Here is a 21,663-nt window from a genome sequence, read left to right on the forward strand (position 1 = left end):
CTGACCAACTTTATTTTATTTTGTAAATATAAATGAAGTTAGAATTTGATGCCTGCAACACACTCAAAAAAAAAAGTTGGGACATTTACCATTGTGTTACATCACCTTTCCTTTTAATAAAATTTTTTAATCGTATGGGATCTGAGGATACTAATTGCTGCAGTTTTACAATTGGAATTTTTGTCCATTCTTGCTTGATACGAGACTTAAGCTTGCCAACAGTCCGTGGACGCCCTCGTCTGATTCTCCTCTTCATAATGGCCATACGTTCTCTTGCGGAAAGAAGGAAAGCCTTCCCTGAATAAAGATTTTGTCTAGATGGCAGCATATTGCTCTGAAACGTGTATATATCATTCAGCATTAATTATGGCTTCCCAGATGTACAAGCTACCCATGTCATGTGCACTAATGCCCCCTCATACCATCACAGATTCTGGCTTTTGAACTGTGCACTGATAACAAGCTGGATGGTCCCTCTCCTCTTTAGCCTGGAGGATGTGGTGTCCATGTTTTCTTAAAATAATTTCTACTTTTGATTCATCAGACTTCGGGACAGTTTTCCACTTCGCCTCAGTCCATCATAAAAGAGCTCGGGGCCCAGAGAAGGTGGCGGTGTTTCTGGAGATTGTTTATATCTGGTTTTAACTTGCGTTTGTGGATGCAGTAATGAACTGTTTTCACAGACAATGGTTTTCTGAAGTGTTCCTGAGCCCATGCAGGGATTTCCACTACAGACACGTGTCTGCTTTTAATGCAGTGTCTCCTGAAGGCCTGAAGATCGCAGGCATCCAATGTCAGTTTTCAGCCTTGTCTCTTGCATACAGAGATTTCTCCAGATTCTCTGAATCTTTTAATGATATTATGTACCATAGATGATGTGATCCCCAAATGCTTTGCAATTTTACATTGAGGAATGTTATTCTTAAATTGTTGCACTGTTTGCCCACACAGTCTTTCACAGAGCGGTGAACCCCTCCCCGTCTTTACTTGTGAGAGAGTCCGCCTCTCTGGGATGCTCTTTTTATACTCAATCATGTTACTGACCTGTTGCCAATTAACCAAGTTCGGGGGGTGTTAAGAATTACACAACTTTTTCAGTCTTTTGTTGCCCCTGTCCCAACTTTTCTGAAATGTGTTGCGGACATGAAATTCAAAATGAGCATATATTTTGCAAAAAACTAAAATTTCTTAGTTTCAACATTTGATATGCTGTCTTTGTACTATTTTCAATGAAGTACAGGATTTCCATGATTTGCAAATTATTGCATTCTCTTTTTATTTACAGTTTATACAGTGTCCCAACTTTTTTTGGAATTGGGGTTGCACAATAAATTTATATTTTATTTAACTTGCAAATACTGTAATACTGCATAACAGTAAATTTGTCCATTTTACATGCAATAACCATTATAGAGTTAAAATATATAAATCTCAGCACTCTGACTCAACTGGGATGAAGATCACATACTTTATTAGCACAAAAGTAATCCATCACACATTGTTTTTGGTACTCAAATGACAACCCCCCCCCCCCCCCCCCCCCCCCAAAAAAAAAAAAAAAAAAAAAAAAACATCAAAGATTACTAAATCAGTTCACCAAGAAGACATAGTGTGGCTGGATTTACTTGGACCATCTTCATTTTTGCAAAAATGATCTACTTTGTTGTAAAATCATGATTTGGAATTGACTGATATGAATTAATATGCATTGCATTAGGCCCATATTATGAAGGCTAATTTTGTACAGCTACACTTAAAAACAAAGCAAGCTAGATTGATTCTTTTTTTTTTTGACACATAAAACAATAGTTTTTGCTCTTGCTCTTCCTTTAACAATAATCATATTTACTACACAAGTTTTGCGTATTGCACTATTAAATTATATTGCATAGGATGTATGCTGGTGACCAGCCCCTTTTTGCCCAGCCTAGTTTGGTAAAAGAGGAAAAAAAGGCAATAAAACTGAAAGATAATTACCACTCACAAACAATAGTATTGCAAATATTGATGACAATTGTAATAGATGTATTCCAGGTATTTAATGTATTCAGCCTGAAACTCTCACCACCTGAGAATGATGTGCTTCCTCTTGTTTTCTGTGAAGTCACTGTAGTAGCAAAATTGTGCTTTTGCATTCCATCTTAGAATCCTGCAACAAGAGATCTCTGCAGGAGATCTCCAACCGAATCATTATAACGTGAGTATCAGTCTCCAGATACTATGCACTTCAGCACTCCTGGCTCTCACTGCAGGTCGAGGAGAGACCAGCTCTGGAGAGGAACAGCTTGCCACTGGGGCACACACACACTTCAAACATGTTGTACAGCCCCTGAGAGTGACCGGGTGATCCTGCTTCACCCTCGGGTAACATGGGAAGACGAATGGTCTCAGCATCTAACACCAACTACAGCATATGTGAAAGCATAATGGAAACAGTCAGGATGGAGATATTTTTTCCCCCCATTTTATTGAAGATGACATTTTACAAAGACATACAGTGGGATCCAAATGTCTGAGACTACATTGAAGAGCTGGGATTTTATTTTTCACTCAAAATTGGAAATAAACAATGTTTTAGAATTTTGAAATATTTAAAACAAAGAGAATAAATTCTTTATATCTTGAATATTTCATATTCAAGATTTTGCACTATTTCTAGATCCCTATTTCTCATCTCATTCTCATTATCTCTAGCCGCTTTATCCTGTTCTACAGGGTCGCAGGCAAGCTGGAGCCTATCCCAGCTGACTACGGGCGAAAGGCGGGGTACACCCTGGACAAGTTGCCAGGTCATTACAGGGCTGACACATAGACAACCATTCACACTCACATTCACACCTACGGTCAATTTAGAGTCACCAGTTAACCTAACCTGCATGTCTTTGGACTGTGGGGGAAACCGGAGCACCCGGAGGAAACCCATGCGGACACAGGGAGAACATGCAAACTCCACACAGAAAGGCCCTCGCCGGCCCCGGGGCTCGAACCCAGGACCTTCTTGCTGTGAGGCGACAGCGTTAACCACTGTGCCGCCCCATCCCTATTTCTATGTCAAGAAATTTTTGCTATTGTCCATTTTAACTGCTTTCTACAAAAGGTCAGATTTTCCTCATGCCTAAGCTCTTCTATTGAAGCATGTGTTCAGACAGCACACGGATGATTTTGATCGAAAATGGATCCAAGTTTTACACACACTTACCATAAGGACCATGGAGACATCCCAGATACTCAAATTCATGTAAATATTTCAAAGAGTCAACTTTTCACTCATGTTGTTCACAATAATATAATTTAATGAAAATTGTGATATTAAATAAAAAAAAAAAGCAAATTAGAAGGATTTGCATGATTGGTCTCAGTCATTTTTTTTTTTTTAAAGATATTTTTTTGGGCTTTTTGCACCTTTATTGGATAGGACAGTGTAGAGACAGGAAATGAGCGGGAGAGAGAGAGACGGGAAGGGATCGGGAAATGACCTCGGGCCGGAATCGAACCCGGGTCGCCCGCATTCATGGTATGGCGCCTTAACCACCTGAGCCACGACGCCCCCGGTCTCAGTCATTTTTGACCCCATTGTAAATAACAGATATAAATCATATCTTTGGTCAACCTTTATGCTACTATTTATACTAACTTTACCCTTAGATGCTACTGTTGAAAAACACAGTACAGACAGATTGATTATTTATTTATTTATTTTTTAAGGTCACATATACTGTACAAGCAGACGCGCAGCTTGTGAACAGGCAAGGCAGGCAACTGCTTGGGGCCCCCTGGCCCAGGGGCCCCCCGAGAGTCGGGGCCCGAGGGCTTATTTATTTTGTTTTTTATTGTTCTTTACCATTGTATTTTCACATTTGGAATTTAAAAAACTTTGGTTTCATACATTTTTCGTTGGTGTCAGATTATTTATAACATATTGGTGATGAACACTGGTCAGAAGGGCCCCCTGTAAATTTTTGCTTGGGGCCACAACAGACTCTAGAATCGCCTCTGTGTACAAGCACAATGAAAAAAAAATTTCCTCGCATATCCCAGCTTTTTAGAAATTTTTGTTTTTTGCATGTAGGTCATGTCAATGCACAAACAACCAGCTACACTCCTTTATTATTGCTGTACCAGTATACCAGATTGTGCTCATTAAATCAGAATGTATATGACTATCACAAATTATTTGAATTATTTAATGTTAGCTTAACTGATATGTTTAAAGTGTGTTATTGGCTGTGCACTTACAAGACCCTTGGTTGAGTGCAAGATAACATCCAGACTTGATTCAGCATCTATATTCCCTTCCAACGCTTTGATGTGAACACCTTTGGGGGCTTCCATGCTCAAAAACCGAGTTGGAGACTCCAACCTGAGAGAAACAGCAGGCATTAGAAGAAATATTCATGCAAGTTTTAAACACAAGGTGGCATCAAGTCATTGCATACATAGCAAGAACATGCCATATATCAGTGATCTATTCATGAGAGATCGAGTGCTATGATGTGAATATATGAATAATGCATTTCAAGAATCTAAAAGTTCACAAATGATAAAACTGATCATAATTAATGAAGTTTGGCATTTTGGGATCTTTCATACTGAGCCTGATTAGCTTTCATTTATTAATACACTTAGGTTAAGAGTTATTTGACAGAAAGAGAAAAATATTTCCTTCAGCTTAGATCACTTCCAGATGACTCATAAATGCTCTTAATCATCATCTACCACAAATGACAATTATCTTCCTGGAAACCCCAGTTAACGTTGTTCTAAGTAAACCTGTGCAGCTACTTTTAGTTGCAAATTCCTCCTACTTTCAACAGATTTTTTTCTTACGTGGAAAATTTTAAGGTTATCCTAAGTTCAGTCAGCGGTCACACTTACCTAAGCTCTCTCAGAGGCTCTGCTTTGACTAGTGGCGTCTCAACAGAGTGCTCGAAAAGTGCACCTTGAGGGCCTAAACAACAACAAAAAAGTGAAACAGCTTTTCACAATAGGATTGAATATAAATGATGTACAGTGGAACAAATCGGGTGCTTAAAGATAGTCAAAACTGTACTTGTTCAACCTGGGCTATCTGTCACCGCTTGCATTTCCTGCAAAAGCTCTGCAATTTTGATGAACTTTATTTTGTCATCCTAACTACTCTTTCACTGTAGTTACTAAATAATAAGCTGGGACTGTACATGCAAGGTGAAATGTGGTTCCATAATTTGTAGTAATTTTCATAAACTTGTAGTGACTTCTCATCTCATTATCTCTAGCCGCTTTATCCTGTTCTACAGGGTCGCAGGCAAGCTGGAGCCTATCCCAGCTGACTACGGGTGAAAGGCGGGGTACACCCTGGACAAGTCGCCAGGTCATCACTGGGCTGACACATAGACACAGACAACCATTCACACTCACATTCACACCTACGGTCAATTTAGAGTCACCAGTTAACCTAACTTGCATGTCTTTGGACTGTGGGGGAAACCGGAGCACCCGGAGGAAACCCACTCGGACACGGGGAGAACATGCAAACTCCACACAGAAAGGCCCTCGCCGGCCACGGGGCTCGAACCCGGACCTTCTTGCTGTGAGGCGACAGCGCTAACCACTACACCACCGTGCCACCCTTGTAGTGACTTCATTAGCCAATTGAAAACATGCACATAAACTATGTTCAGACAGTATCCCGAGCTCAGGATCATACAGACCCCGGAGATGTGCAGTGGTATATGCTGGTAGGTGGATTGGGCTCTAAATCGCCTCAGGTGTGAATGGGTGTGTCAGTGTGTGTGCATGGCGTTCAGGGTGGATTCTGGCCTCATGTCAAGTGTTCCTGAGGCTCTGGATTCACCACAAGCCTGACCACGATATAGCACTTTACTGAAGATGAATGAGCATAAAGCACATTGAAATTTTGGACTCAAAATAAAAAAAGATATAAATATATAATAAAGATTATTACCGGCGGCACGGTGGTGTAGTGGTTAGCGCTGTCGCCTCACAGCAAGAAGGTCCTGGGTTCGAGCCCCGGGGCCGGCAAGGGCCTTTCTGTGTGGAGTTTGCATGTTCTCCCTGTGTCCGCGTGGGTTTCCTCCGGGTGCTCCGGTTTCCCCCACAGTCCAAAGACATGCAGGTTAGGTTAACTGGTGACTCTAAATTGAGCGTAGGTGTGAATGTGAGTGTGAATGGTTGTCTGTGTCTATGTGTCAACCCTGTGATGACCTGGCGACTTGTCCAGGGTGTACCCCGCCTTTCACCCATAGTCAGCTGGGATAGGCTCCAGCTTGCCTGCGACCCTGTAGAACAGGATAAAGCAGCTACAGATAATGAGACGAGATGAGATGAGATGAGATTATTACCATTAGGTCCATGTGAGGGCGGCACAGTGGTGTAGTGGTTAGCGCTGTCGCCTCACAGCAAGAAGGTCCGGGCTCGAGCCCCGGGGCCGGCGAGGGCCTTTCTGTGTGGAGTTTGCATGTTCTCCCCGTGTCCGCGTGGGTTTCCTCCGGGTGCTCCGGTTTCCCCCACAGTCCAAAGACATGCAGGTTAGGTTAACTGGTGACTCTAAATTGACCGTAGGTGTGAATGTGAGTGTGAATGGTTGTCTGTGTCTATGTGTCAGCCCTGTGATGACCTGGCGACTTGTCCAGGGTGTACCCCGCCTTTCGCCTGTAGTCAGCTGGGATAGGCTCCAGCTTGCCTGCGACCCTGTAGAACAGGATAAAGCAGCTACAGATAATGAGATGAGAGAGATGAGGTCCATGTGAGTGTTAAGGATTGCAAGCTTTGTTAACTGTTTTTTAGAGCTTGGTACTAAAACATAAAACCATTGTGTCCTCTAGTATCACTTGTGGGTAAATTGCATTGGTCTCTAATAATGAAAGATTGATGAACCATGGGTGATGCCTGCTTGCTTAGAGTCATGGGCATGCTCAGGGCTTTCTTTTGCTATTTAAATTATGTACTAAGACTAAAAGACTAAAAGCTCAGGGCTATTTAGATGGTAATATGGTATGGTATTGATGTACAGTGTAGCAAAGTGTCATGAAATATAAGATGGGTCCCTTTAAAGCCTGGAGCCTTTGCACGGGCTTATTCAGTGAACATGGCTGATGGAAACCAAGAATAAAAACCAAAACAGCACAGCTGCACTACTTTTCTTTTTATGCAATAAACAGTCACGACACTGGCCTCAACAGACATTTTGGACTACCACATGAGAACAGTATATGATTATGAGTATACAGTATGGTCACTGGTGGCTATCTAGCTATATACAGCGCCCTCCGCAATTATTGGCACCCCTCGTTAAGATATGTTCTTAGGCGTCTAATAAATTCTTTTTTTTTAAATAATATAGGACAACAATGCAAAAAAAGAGAAAAATCCAACCTTTAATTCAAGTGCATTTATTCAGTGGGAAAAAAAATCCCACATTAAGAAATAATTCTCATCTCATTATCTCTAGCCGCTTTATCCTGTTCTACAGGGTCACAGGCAAGCTGGAGCCTATCCCAGCTGACTACGGGCGAAAGGCGGGGTACACCCTGGACAAGTCACCAGGTCATCACAGGGCTGACACATAGACACAGACAACCATTCACACTCACATTCACACCTACGGTCAATTTAGAGTCACCAGTTAACCTAACCTGCATGTCTTTGGACTGTGGGGGAAACTGAAGCACCCGGAGGAAACCCACGCGGACACGGGGAGAACATGCAAACTCCACACAGAAAGGCCCTCGCCGGCCACGGGGCTCGAACCCGGACCTTCTTGCTGTGAGGCGACAGCGCTAACCACTACACCACCATGCCCCCCCCCCAGAAATAATTATTTTACATGAAATCATTTGTGCCACAATTATTGGCATCCCTGATGTTAATACTTTGTACAACTCCCTTTTGCCAACAAGGCAGCACTTAACATTTCACAAGATGGGAGAATACAGAGAGAGGGATATTCAGCCATTCCTCTTTGCACAATCTCTCTAAATCATCCAGAGTCCTGGGTCCTTTCCTACGCACTCTCCTCTTCAGCTCACCCCACAGGTTTTCAATTGGGTTGAGGTCTGGGGACTGAGATGGCCATGGGAGGAGCTTGATTTTGTGTCTGGTGAACCATTTTTGTGTAGATTTGGCCACATGTTTAGGGTCATTATCTTGCTGAAAGACCCAGTGACGACCCATCTTCAGCTTTCAGGCAGAGGCCACCAGATTTTGATTTAAAATGTCCTGGTATTTCAAAGAGTTCATGATGCCATGCACCCTAACAAGGTTCCCAGGGCCTTTGGAAGAGAAACAGGCCCACAACATCACCGATCCTCCCCCATACTTCACAGTGGGCATGAGGTGCGGAAAAGCATACTCATCTTTTGTGATGTATTAGAGTGTTTGTTGCCAAAAAGCTCTATCTTGGTCTCATCTGACCAAAGCACACGGTCCCAGTTGAAGTCCCAGTACCGCTTAGCGAACTCTAGACGTTTATGTTTATGCTTGTAAGTGAGAAAAGGCTTTTTCCGTGCATGCCTCCCAAACAGGTTGTTGGCATGTAGATAGCGCCTGATGGTTGTTATGGAGACTTTGTGACCCCAAGATGCTACTCTTTGATGCGATTCTCTAACAGTGAGCTTTGGAGAACTTTTTACTTCTCTTACCATCCTCCTCACTGTGCGTGGTGGCAAGATAAACTTGCATCCTCGTCCAGGCTTGTTTGCCACTGTTCAAGTTGTTTTAAACTTCTTGATGATTCCTCTGACTGTAGATACGGGCAGGTGTAGGCGAGTGGCTATTTTCTTGTAGCCATTGCCTGACTTATGAAGGTCGACACACATCTGTCTTACTTGAATGGTGTGTTCTCTTCTCTTTCCCATGTTGAAGAGTGGATAAGAGAAATAGGCCTCTGTGTCACATCATATTTATACCCCAGGGAAACAGGATGTGATGAATTACTAATTAAAGGTTCCTAGATACTCTGATAAACTTTATAAACTACAGTAGAAATGACAGAAATGCTTCAATTACATTTATTTTCTAGGAATTGTTATGGGTGCCAATAATTGTGGGAACAGGTGATTTTATGAAAAATAATTATTTCTTAGTCAGGGATTTTTTTTTAATTCACTTGAGTTAAGGGTGACATTTTTCTACAATTTTCAGTATGAGATTATGCTTCTGCAATAAAAATTGAATTTATTTTAAGGCTTTTAACACATCTTAACCAGGGGTGCTAATAATTGTGGAGGGTGCTGTATCAGCTGGGTGCTACTTTTCAACACCTTTCTTTCAGTGACTTTTTCTGCCAGTCAAGAGCGGAAGTATAAAGGGTGACCACATAATTATCAGGCTGTCTGAGCCACCAGATACTAATTATGATATGCAGTAAAGGTTACTGTCTACTCAAACTGAACAGAACTGAAAGTCTATGAATGTGTGCATTACAATGAAACAATTTCAGAATAAATGCACTTACTGAACAACCGTTATAATAATATACAATAATGAAAATAATAGATGCTGTTGCATTTTTCCATAGATTTTCCTTAACATCTGGAAAATTCTGTAAACTTGGCGTTTTGGTAAATTACTGGGTGCAATCCTTGAGGGTAGTGGTGACTCAACTGGTTAAGGCTCTGGGTTACTTAACTGGAACTGCAGTACAGCTTTCCCAAACTGCCACTGTTGGGCCCTTGGGCAAGACCCTTAACCCTACCCTACTGGCTCAACCTATCTACATCAAATGAAAAAGAAGAAGACTGGGTGCAATGCTTGATTTGATGTAGCATACAAAATGAAGTCACCACCATGCTTCCTGGTGACCACAAAAAAAGCCAAAACTGCCACTTTTTGATTCCCACTGGATTATAACTTAAGATGCATATTATGAATATTTTAATTTCATTCACATGATTTATACACTAAATTTAAGTACTCCAGAATTCCTCATATTACACCAAATTACAACTGGATCAAACTATTCAAGAAACCTCTAAAGAGGACACTTTGTAGAAATGTGCGGGTTTTCACTGGAGGAATAAAATGCTTGTAATTTGCTAGCATGTTCTAAGAGACAAATATTAGTTAGTTACGTAGATGCATATAGTGGTAGTACTGAATAATTGGAACTACAATACAGCTTTCCCAAACATGGAAGCTAGAAATGTAATTTAACTGTATATTATGTCAGAGGGGCGGCACGGTGGTGTAGTGGTTAGCGCTGTCGCCTCACAGCAAGAAGGTTCGGGTTCGAGCCCCGTGGCCGGCGAGGGCCCCTCTGTGCGGAGTTTGCATGTTCTCCCCGTGTCTGCGTGGGTTTCCTCCGGGTGCTCCGGTTTCCCCCACAGTCCAAAGACATGCAGGTTGGGTTAACTGGTGACTCTAAATTGACCGTAGGTGTGAATGTGAGTGTGAATGGTTGTCTGTGTCTATGTGTCAGCCCTGTGATGACCTGGCGACTTGTCCAGGGTGTACCCCGCCTTTCGCCCGTAGTCAGCTGGGATAGGCTCCAGCTTGCCTGCGACCCTGTAGAACAGGATAAAGCGGCTAGAGATAATGAGATTATGTCAGAGCCCAACATTACAGTAAATTAAAGGAAATGTTTAAAAAAAACTTAAACAACAAGATCACTTTTTATTGTCAGAAATTGGCTGTTTATATTTGTAGTCAAATTGCAAGTGAGAGCTCAAACTGGCTTCTGTTACCATGATGTAAAAAAAAAAGAAAGAAAGAAAAAAAAGAAAAAAGTCAGCTGTAAACATGCATTACATACTGTTTGGATTGTCAGCTGAGTAGCAAAAGACAGAGGTCAGGACATGTTACTGGAACCACAGCAGTTACTTCCTTTACTACCGTGTGAGTTTAATGTGTAATGTTGTCCGTAGTTAATATAATGGGTGATTCGGGCCTTTTTGGGTGATCAGTGCTGACTGTGATAGTGTGACACATGTAACCCTGATGATGATGGAGATGGTGGTTTCAAATCACCACATTTAGACTGATTTATATCTAAAAAATTGCATGCAAAGTCACCTTCAAATTTGTGTCTGGTCAAATGACGAAAAGTACCTGTAACTCTGAGTTTCCCTGTTCCCACAATCGCTTCTTCTTCATCAGCATAAAACAGAGTTTTGTCACTTGAGCTGATTGTAAAATGTTGCCCAAAAGCCTTGGCTTGTCCTGGACCTGAGAGGCAAACCATGCCAAGTATGTTGAGTCCACAGCTTATTTTTGCATGTAAAAGTACAATTTACACTGTAGCTGTGCCTGAATTTGTCTTTTTAAATATGGAAAAAGAAAATTGTACAGAAACTTTAGCTTCATTTACTTAAATAAAAAATGTATTTTCAATTAAGTGACACTGTATATTGCAAATCACAATGCATTACTGTAGTGTAATAATATCATTAAGTAATGTGTCCCTTTTATGCCTCTGTGTTACTGTATTAATGTATTATTATTCAGCTCTCTTGGCTATCAGTCCAAAAAATACTAGTGCATCTCAAACAATTAGTATATTGGGAAAAAAGTTCAATATTTTACATCAGTTATTTAAGAAAGTGAAAATTTAATATATTCTAGACTAATTACATGTAAACTAAAATGTTTCAAGCATTTTTCTATTTTAATTTTGATAATTATCACATACAGCGCAAAAAAAAAAACATATCACAAAATATTAGAGTAGTTCATTTTGAGTTTGAGTAATATATATATATAAAATATATATATATAATATATATATATATATATATATAATATATTGAGTATAAATACCGTGTACCTCTCGGTCTAGCTCAGTACACGCAACCACAATCATGGGGAAGACTGCTGACTTGACAGTTGTCCAGAAGATGATCATCAATACCCTCCACAAGGAGGGTGAGCCACAGAAGGTCACTGCTGAAAAGGCTGGCTGGAAAAGGTGCACAAGCAACAGGGATGACCACAGCATTGAGAAGATTGTCAAGAAAAGTCAATTCAGGAACTTGGGAAAGCTTCACAAGGAGTGGACTGAGGCTGGTGTCAGTGCATCAAGAGCCATCACACACAGACGTCTTCAGGAAAGGGGCTACAACTGTCGCATTCCTAATATCAATCCACTCCTGAACCAGAGACAACGTCAGAAGCATCTTCCCTGGGCTAAGGAGAGAAAGAACTGGACTGTTGCTCAGTGGACTGGACTGTTGCAAAGTCCTCTTTTCAGATGAAAGTAAATTTTGCATTTCATTTGGAAATCAAGGTTCTAGAGTCTGGAGGAAGACTGGAGAGGCACAGAATCCAAAGTGTTTGAAGTCCAGTGTGAAGTTTCTGCAGTCTGTGATGTCATGTCATCTGCTGGTGTTGGTCCACTGTGGTTTATCAAGTCCAAAGTCAACGCAGCTGTCTACCAGGAGATTTTAGAACACTTCATGCTTCTATCTGCTGACAAGCTTTATGGAGATGCTGATTTCCTTTTCCAGCAAGACTTAGCACATGCCCACAGTGCTAAAAGTACTACCAAATGGTTTGCTGACCATGATATTACTGTGCTTGATTGGCCAGCTAACTTGCCTGACCTGAACCCCATGAAGAATCTATGGGGTATTGTCAAGAGGAAGATGAGAAGCACCTGACTCAAAAATACAGACAAACTGAAGGCTGCTATCAAAGCAGTCTGGGCTTCAATAACACAGCAGTGCCACAGGCTGATTGCCTCCATGCCACGCCACACTGATGCAGTAATTTGTGGTAAAGGAGCCCCAACCAAGTATTGAGTGTATAAATGAACATACTTTTCAGAAGTTGGATATTTCTGACTGTAAATCCTTTTTTGATTGATCTTAGGAAATATTCTAATAATTTGAGATACTGGATTTCTGATTTTCATGAGCTATAAGCCATAAGCATCAAAATTAAAACAAAAAAAGGCTTGAAATATTTCACTTTATGTGTAATGAATATAGAATATATGAAAGTTTACCTTTTTGAATTAAATTATGAAAAAATAACTTTTTCACGATATTCTAATTGTCTGAGATGCACTAGTAGGACAAATATTGGTGACAAATAAATTAGTAAATAGGAGACCTTTAGTGGGCATGAACAATATACAGTACATGTAAAAATATACAAAAAAAAAAGGATAAAACATGAGGAAAATGAAGTAGAAATGTTGAGTCATACCTACAGATATACTTCCAGTTACATCTCCATTGGCATTGCGGGCATTGAGAGTCACATTATCAGTGGAGTGCACCAGCAGAGCTGAGTCCTAAAAGAAAACAGTAGCATCAGTAACAATTTTAGTAACTGACATAAATTTGAAGAGGTGAATCATGTGCAAAAGTTCCTGCACTGCTAAGAGGAATTTCATTATAGAAACACAGTTAAACAGACTGAAATATTTGCATGCATAAATTAACAAACACATTTGTATAATTCCACTAACAGGAACCGTTTTAATTCCATTGATAATTGTGAGGCTGTTTGACTTCCCAAAGGGCGAGCTCTTCAATTTTAATTCAGTGTGTGTTCAAAGATAAACAGAACACGCTGAAATCGTTGCTTGCTAGCCACAGGAACAAACAATAAATGTTCCCAGCTGCTACAAACCATAAACTCTTTTTTCTAAAACCAGTGATGTGAGCAGACAGGGAAAGAGGTGAGATTAAAGGATGTGCATAATCCGATTTCTGTGTACAGAAATACCACCATATGCCATGTCATATACACCACATTCTTCTAATGTCTCTGGATAATTCTGCTTTCGCATTTTTGGGACCTTCACCAAAAATCCCATTTGCTAACAGAAATTATCAGCAGCAAATGTCTGCACCCATCAAACACAACCATAATCACTTGAAAATACCTCAACAACAAACTAGGAATATTTAACTTGCTATTTCCTGTTACAGCCATAAATGTAAAGACTTCTCTTCCATGTTTCTAATAAACTCATCAAGCACATGACACACACATGTACAGGCTTATGATACCTCTCTGGAGTCAATCTCTTCAGCATAAAGTGGGAAAAGAAACTCAGACTCTCCCTCCAACCTCACCCCATCTTCTGTGACCTGGAGGTATCCCATACCTTCCTGCAAAACATAACGTAACATCTTATACTGTTTCTGGATGAGTATTTCTTTGCTTCTAGTGTGGCATGAAATGTATATTATATATAGTGATAAAACAGTGCTAAATAATGCTTTTTACCGTATTAAACCACATCACTCTCAAGATCCAGATTGTGAGGCCAAAATTCACCACCAGAATGACGATGAGAAGCAGGACAAACAGATAAAGGCAACGTTTCCTCCAGCCATATATGCCAATGGTATAGATGGAGTCAGTCACTGGCGTTGGCGTACCAGACTCATCTGTGGTGCTGATGTATTGTTCACGAACCATCTGCAGAGGAACATTAATGTAAAAATGAATTAGTGTATTTGTGTATGCACGCATGCGTGTAGTAGGGTTGTAATGCAACGCCATTAGCTGTATCTGTTAGTGCTCAAAATATCCATGTTTGTAGCTGTATCTGTATTTGTATTTGAATTCTGGCTGTCAGTTCTTCAAATTCAGCTGCATCACACGAGTTTAAAAAGATGGTCTCAACTAGAAATGTAGAACTGGGTTTTGTTTTGTTTTTTGGTTGGTTTTTTTTTTTCATTTCTTTTTGTTTGTCTGTACCTGCCCAGGTTATATTCTAACAAATTTACTTGAATCTATTTCCCAAAATATAAACAAACTACTATCCCCATTTAGGGCGGCACGGTCGTGTAGTGGTTAGCGCTGTCGCCTCACAGCAAGAAGGTCCGGGTTCGGAGCCCCGTGGCTGGCGAGGGCCTTTCTGTGCGGAGTTTGCATGTTCTCCCCGTGTCCGCGTGGGTTTCCTCCGGGTGCTCCGGTTTCCCCTACAGTCCAAAGACATGCAGGTTAGGTTAACTGGTGACTCTAAATTGACCGTAGGTGTGAATGTGAGTGTGAATGGTTGTCTGTGTCTATGTGTCGGCCCTGTGATGACCTGGCGACTTGTCCAGGGTGTACCCCGCCTTTCGCCCGTAGTCAGCTGGGATAGGCTCCAGCTTGCCTGCGACCCTGTAGAACAGGATAAAGCGGCTAGAGATAATGAGATGAGATGAGACTATCCCCATTTAAAGCATCATGATCCTGACCAGGCAGTTACTAAGGATGAATGAATGAATTTGGCCCATGAGCTCACAGGTGCCCTGTGAACCTTTGTGGTAAGGTTTCTTTAAAAAAATCTTCAAGACAGAGGGCATTGGGGTTTCTGTGTAACTTGATAAAGCTGTAGTGTTGGTAAATTGTTGTGTTATAAGAGGAACAATATACATCAGCATGTGCTGTAATTGAAAATTTCTCCTTGGGGCCGTATCACTCCACCCAATTTGTTAAAATTATTTTCCTATAATTGCATGCCTTCATATGTTTTATTCTTTACATTCTGCATTTATATTGTGTACGTTATTTTCAGATAGATGACCTTAAAGAATCATACTTGTCCAGACATTTCTTCCACTCTTACTCTAATACCACTTGTTCTACTAATTAGATGTCTCTGAGGGCTGTATGGACCTGGTGTGTGATATTTTATAATTGGAAACAAATCTCTAAAGGAACGTTGGTTGCCAGGAGCATGGCAGAATGCAAAAAGCTATTCTGAAGAATTTTATTTAGCTGGTGATGCCTGAAGAAACCATTTCATCCAGTAAATACTGAGGGCAGACAGATGATTTAACAGTTCAGAGAACTTTTAAGGGTTCCCCCAGAGGGATAACCTGAAGAACCCTTAGGTTTCTGAATTTATTCTATTTTTCTAATAGTGTGTCTGTGTTTTGTCCACACCTGCTTCTACTAAATTATTATTTTATATTTTTTTATTAATTTTTTTTTTTGGTCTTTTCGACTTGCATGGTGCAGGTTGTGTCATGGCTTCGGCTTGCATGGCTGCTTCTACTCTCTAATCTTTATTGATGATGTAACTCATGATGGTATGAGCAGAATGAATTCAGAAGTCTACAGTAACATTCTTTCTGCCAGTTTACGGAGAAATGCAGCCAATCTATTTGGGAGGAATTTCATCATTCAGCAAAACAATGACCCAAAACACACTGCCAACACAACAAAGGAATTCATCAGGGGAAAAGTGGTAGGTTTTAGACTGGCCAAGTCAATCACCAGATCTTAAAGGCTGACTCATCTTTCCAAGAATCCAGTTCATTGTTTTTGTTTTGAAATCATGTGACCGCTACTCCACTAGCTTTCTGTGCAGCAAAACCTCTGCAAATTCACTGTTAGTGATCCCTTCAAAATCCATCTCAAACTTTTTCTTCATCTGTGTGTCATACGTGGAAGTTTGGAATAAAATCTGCCTGATAGTCTTTCCTTCTTGGCCCCCCGTGAGATGGCCGAGGCCTGTTCTGGTCTATTACAACAGAATAACCATAAGAAAACAGATTGGATTGATGGAAATAATTTAAAACATAACTACTTTGACAAAAAATCTTCAACAAAAGAATTGGCCTTGCCATTCCAATACTTTTGGAGGATGTATGTTGATATACACATACCACCAGTCAAATCTTTGGGCACAGCTGGTCATACAGTAAATAACACATAATACATATGGAAGTGTTAAATTGAATCTTATTTTATATTTTAAATTCTTAACAGCATTTCTGATGAAGCTTTGTGTACGCTTTGCATCTTCTCAACCTGCTTCATGAGGGAGCTTCACCCAGGAGGCGTATCTGAAACTTCCCATATAGGCTGAGCTCCTCACTGCTTCTCCTTGGTTTGATATGAAAACTACTGTACTTGGTTGAAGTAACAATTGCACTGAAAAAAAAAAACTATTTGTTTTAACAAAATGTTTCCAGTGTTGTGTGTTCAAACTTTTGACTGGTCATGCATGTATGTGTTTATTATATGTGTTTGTCATATACAACATTTCTACCCTATGTTCTCCAGTGTTCATCTGTGTTTTCCTGGTTCTTTGTTCACCCAATTTTTTATATTTCTACTTTCTTTGTTAGCGTCTTCTAGTTCTAATTGGGTTGTGTCTAGACATTTGAGCTGCCCATGTTTTTGGATTATAAATTTGGATTCTCTGTGTATGATGTCTGCCTTTGCTTTTGACCCATGGGCTTTAATAAGGAAACTCATCCTCTTGACTTTGGCTCCAATTTCTTATAATAAAAGGGGGAAAGGAGAAACATACTGTATGTCTGACAGGTCAGTAATGCCTTCACCACAAGATTTATCATCCATTCTCATATTTCACCTCATTTATTGACTCAAGCATGTCTTACAGTTTGCGGTGCATACTGCCAAATTCTTTAATCCATGCCTGATATGATCTAATGTCTGCACCGTGATTCATAGTGATTCGTAGTTTTTAATATCCCAAGCAATGGTATGTTCCTGATACCTAGCCAAATAGTCACGGTGAGCCTTTTATTCCAGAAAATGTTACACTAGAATCTGTTGACCTAGTGCACTTTATTAAAGAAATAAAACATGGATGTCTAGAATAGATGAAATTTGCAGAGTTAATGTTTTCTTTATTACAAATTATATATAGCAGAGATGAGAGAACTTACTGGGCAATTTAGCTAGTGAGTAGTGAAATGAAATTGTGTCTGATATTGAATATATTAGGGGGCGGCACGGTGGTGTAGTGGTTAGCGCTGTCGCCTCACAGCAAGAAGGTCCGGGTTCGAGCCCCGTGGCCGGCGAGGGCCTTTCTGTGCGGAGTTTGCATGTTCTCCCCGTGTCCGCGTGGGTTTCCTCCGGGTGCTCCGGTTTCCCCCACAGTCCAAAGGCATGCAGGTTAGGTTAACTGGTGACTCTAAATTGACCGTAGGTGTGAATGTGAGTGTGAATGGTTGTCTGTGTCTATGTGTCGGCCCTGTGATGACCTGGCGACTTGTCCAGGGTGTACCCCGCCTTTCGCCCGTAGTCAGCTGGGATAGGCTCCAGCTTGCCTGCGACCCTGTAGAAGGATAAAGCGGCTAGAGATAATGAGATGAGAGCTTGAATATATTAATATGTTGTGAATCTATTTAAATTCCATGTCATGAAAATATAAGGCTCTTTTCAGGAATGCATTAATCTGCTGTTTAGACATCTTGAGTAAATAAAAGTGGTCCATATGTTGCTGTTCATATGAACTGTACATGAGAAAGTGTCTTTTTAAGCACGATGAGTGGGATTTTTATAATTTTTTTTGACCATCTGTCAAAAATCCAAAAAGTGTTACTACTTTTAGTTGTCCCTACATTTTGCAAAATATTTTGTAGAAACGACTTTTGGAAAGTTGTCTTCCCTCTGCAAATCTCAATAAACACATTTTTCACCATCAGCTTTGAAACTGTGAAACCATCATTCTCTTGTGACAGGAACAGATGCTTTATCAGTCTTCCTCCATCACAAAAATGGGTTCTTCAGAACATAAATGTTTGCAGTCTATACTTTCCCTCACTTTTACTGCTTGCAGAGATGTTTTAGAGAGGACAATAATTGCTATCAAGTAAATGAACACAACAATGCATTTCTAGCTGTTCTAGGCAACTCAGGAAACAAATTCCTCTGGCCCACTGGATATGGAATATCTCTCCTAACCAGAATCCAGGCTCTCCTCAGGATCTGTCACACATGCTTTACATACCCGGCAATGATAAATACTTCCTATTTCACAATACACAAAAAACAGGATCTCCTCAGGGGTTGGACCTTCTGCAATAAATGAACCAGTCAACCTTTTGCTCCGAAACTGCCTTCCTCTGTATTATACCCCAATTGTAAAAGTTTTGTAATAGGCATGAAACAGTGTACCAAGATCTGAAATGAATGCACTGTGGTGAAGAGAAAAAAAAACGAGGCTGGACTGGAACCTACAAATTTAAAACCAGGCTTTCCATGGCAACTTATCCAAACATTGCTTTGTTTTTGGACTTCAGGTTCTCACTTTTTCCATTTCCCCCCTTAGAGCTTAATAGATGGATACATCGCTTGTATATGCAAATAGATCCGATGCACGTTATCCAATACTGCTACTAGTCCTTAGTTTCTACCCCTCAATTATTTTTCCATTACCATTTCCTACTCATGTGCTTTCTCTTTTTCCTTCACTCCATCATAGCTGCCAAGACAAGAACATTGTAACACCCACTACACACTGTCTTCTGAAACCAATGAGCACTAACATTAATTGAGATTCCAGGCTTCTTGTGGTGTAAAAGCCTGATCTGATGAAATACCATGAAGGCTTGCGAGGTTTAAATTGCTCTCGACCATATGGAGTTCTTGGAGGATACTAGTAATGAGAAGAGAAATCTGCGCTCAAAAGAGAATGAGATAAGTACTACTGGAGAGAAGTAGAGGGTAAACAACAGGCTCCATGAAGTTTCTAACCCCCTTGGTCTAATAATGTCCGCATAACTCCACTACGCTGTCATGCCACAAGCTGCTAAAAATAGGCAGTTAGTCTGGTCTTCTAATGTTAAAGAAACTAAAGTACACAAAGAAAGTGTTTACAGTAACGCATAGTGAATTGGGCACTCAAGTAAACTGTCCACAATACTTTAATTAAAACAACAACAACAACAACAAAACACTATTCTCTATTTATGGCAAAAAAAAAAATGTCCAGAGGAAGATGGGGGGAAAAATTAATATTTTAAACTCTACTTAAACACATGCATTATTAGAGGTCCTCAGAAAAGAAATCCAAGACGAGTATCATTTTCAGTAAAGCATTGTCACATAAGCCAAACCAGGCAATGTAACAGTATTTTATAGCTACGTTAAGTGAAAGAAGAAGAGAAAAATGGAAGCGTTGCTTACCCTTGCTACTGTACTGTGCACTGACACACAGCCTGGCCGTCCTCTGTGCAGCGGCAGCAGCAACACAGGAATCCCTGCACTCGTCTGTCCGTCAAGCCCTTAGCAGCTGCCTCTCATAAATCTGATTCTGGATTAGCTCCAGTCAAACATGAAGAGACGCAACTCACCCCCACTTCCGCCTCTCAACATTCTCCTCTCTGATTTCGAATCAACTTCTCGTAGCTATACGACAGCTCGACAGAGGACCATATGAGTATCGTGTGCTGTCAGTATTGAGAATGTAGTGAGTGCTTCAGTGTATCTCCACAGGAGAGAGGAAAAGAGGGGAAAGAACAGTCAGATACATGCCCCTGTTCTGGCTCAGACACTTCTGTGAGTCACTCTCTAAGCATGAGTTCTGGTTCAGCAAGTGAAGTTTGTGCATCTCTAATAAGGATCTGGTCTTCCAAATAGCTTTACTGTCTAGAAGAGCCAGCCTATTGGGAGGATTGCTGAATGACGAGACAGGTCATTCTAAAACTAGAGGGTATATTAATAGAAATGTGTGCAACAGGGAAAATACTGGCGGCTTCAGGGGGGTTGTTGTGCAGAAGGTGCCTTTGTGTTGTCTTTCACGCAGGAGTCTGAATTTCTTTTCCCACACTCTGTCAAAATTGTTGCAGCACTCTGTAAAAAAAGTTTTATCAGATGACGAAACACACTGGATAGCTATTCCATGCATAAATTAGGATAAATGAACTTGTATGAAGTTATTAAGTTGATTCAAATTAATTTAAGTTGCAATGCTGAGCACAATCATGGTAATCATACCATAGATAAATTCTTTTTTCGTGGGTGGCACAGTAGTGGGTAGCATTGTCACCTTAAAGCTCCAGGGTACCTGGCTCAATCCTGAGCACAAGTTACTGATCACTGCCGAGTTTCCCAAAAACACCGTAGCACAAAGATCATCATTAAATGGTAGAGTGAGCAGCACAATGAACACTCGCTCTCCTAGTTAAGATGCTCTTAGTGTTAAGAGGTTTTTGGGAAACCCACCACATGTTGAGTTTCGTGTCTTGTTGTTGCAGCCCTACGTTATAAGAATAAGTCATGTAAGTCAAGTCAAGATGCAGGTGCTGGCAAAAAAAAAAAAAAAACGGAAGAACTGGAGCAGGGACTAACCAAGTCTGGAAAGTGGATGTGCAGTTTCCAAGACCAGACAGCTGATAATAGTAATTATTATACATACAGGACACTTTTTCAATGGAGTAATAACATGTTTTCTAGTCCCTTCTAGTGGGTTTCATTCATTTGGTTTGATAGCATGCAATATTGTTAGCATATCGCTTATCCTATGTGTATTACGTCACTCTACCCAATGGAGAATGAGCGTTGAATATGGTTTACGATATTGCATGGTTGTCAAGACAACATGACGTCACACATCGGAGACATAAAACTTCCATGCTAGCGAGTAACTGTGACAATTTGTAAACAAATATGGCCACCAGGTTTGCTTCGTTAAATACAGAAGATTTTGAGAGAATTTTGAAAGAGAAAGATGCGTTGAACACCTGAAAGGAATGTGTATGTATGTATGTATAATAATAATAATAATAATAATAATAATAATAATAATAATAATAATAATAATAATAATGGCTGGCTTTTTTGTGGCATATCAGATATATTCCATTCAGCTAGCATTATACTGAACTCATCTTTGACTTGTTCAATATCATGCTAGCTGAATGGAATATATCTGATATACCACTCAACACCAGCCAATATTATTTAAATATTCCACCCTGGAGAAAAGAAAAATGTTATATGAAGTGTCGTACCAAAATA

The 21,663-nt window shown here is 40.4% G+C and overlaps 1 protein-coding gene across 1 annotated transcript; it reads right to left on the reverse strand.

Moving 5' to 3' along the window:
* Positions 1-1,577: 1,577 nt before the first annotated feature.
* sgcg (sarcoglycan, gamma) lies at positions 1,578-20,185 on the reverse strand. The gene is made up of 8 exons (XM_060944192.1): positions 19,831-20,185; positions 14,176-14,370; positions 13,956-14,057; positions 13,144-13,231; positions 11,047-11,163; positions 4,876-4,948; positions 4,237-4,360; positions 1,578-2,404 (listed from the first exon to the last, which is right to left on the reverse strand). Exons 2-8 carry the CDS (start codon positions 14,368-14,370, stop codon positions 2,228-2,230), a joined length of 876 nt encoding a protein of 291 aa, XP_060800175.1. The 5' UTR covers positions 19,831-20,185; the 3' UTR covers positions 1,578-2,227.
* Positions 20,186-21,663: the final 1,478 nt, after the last annotated feature.

This window comes from Neoarius graeffei, chromosome 17, assembly GCF_027579695.1.
Source record: "Neoarius graeffei isolate fNeoGra1 chromosome 17, fNeoGra1.pri, whole genome shotgun sequence".
Taxonomy (NCBI): Eukaryota; Metazoa; Chordata; class Actinopteri; order Siluriformes; family Ariidae; genus Neoarius; species Neoarius graeffei.

Bases quoted from the DNA above. Each gene is read 5' to 3' on its own strand.
- sgcg (XM_060944192.1), bottom strand. From the start codon at position 14,370: ATGGTTCGTGAACAATACATCAGCACCACAGATGAGTCTGGTACGCCA. The intron at 11,164-13,143 runs GTATGACTCAAC...TTTGCCTCTCAG, and splicing joins AACTGGAAGTATATCTGTAG to GTCCAGGACAAGCCAAGGCT. The intron at 4,949-11,046 runs GTACTTTTCGTC...GTTGTTGTTTAG, and splicing joins AGGGAAACTCAGAGTTACAG to GCCCTCAAGGTGCACTTTTC.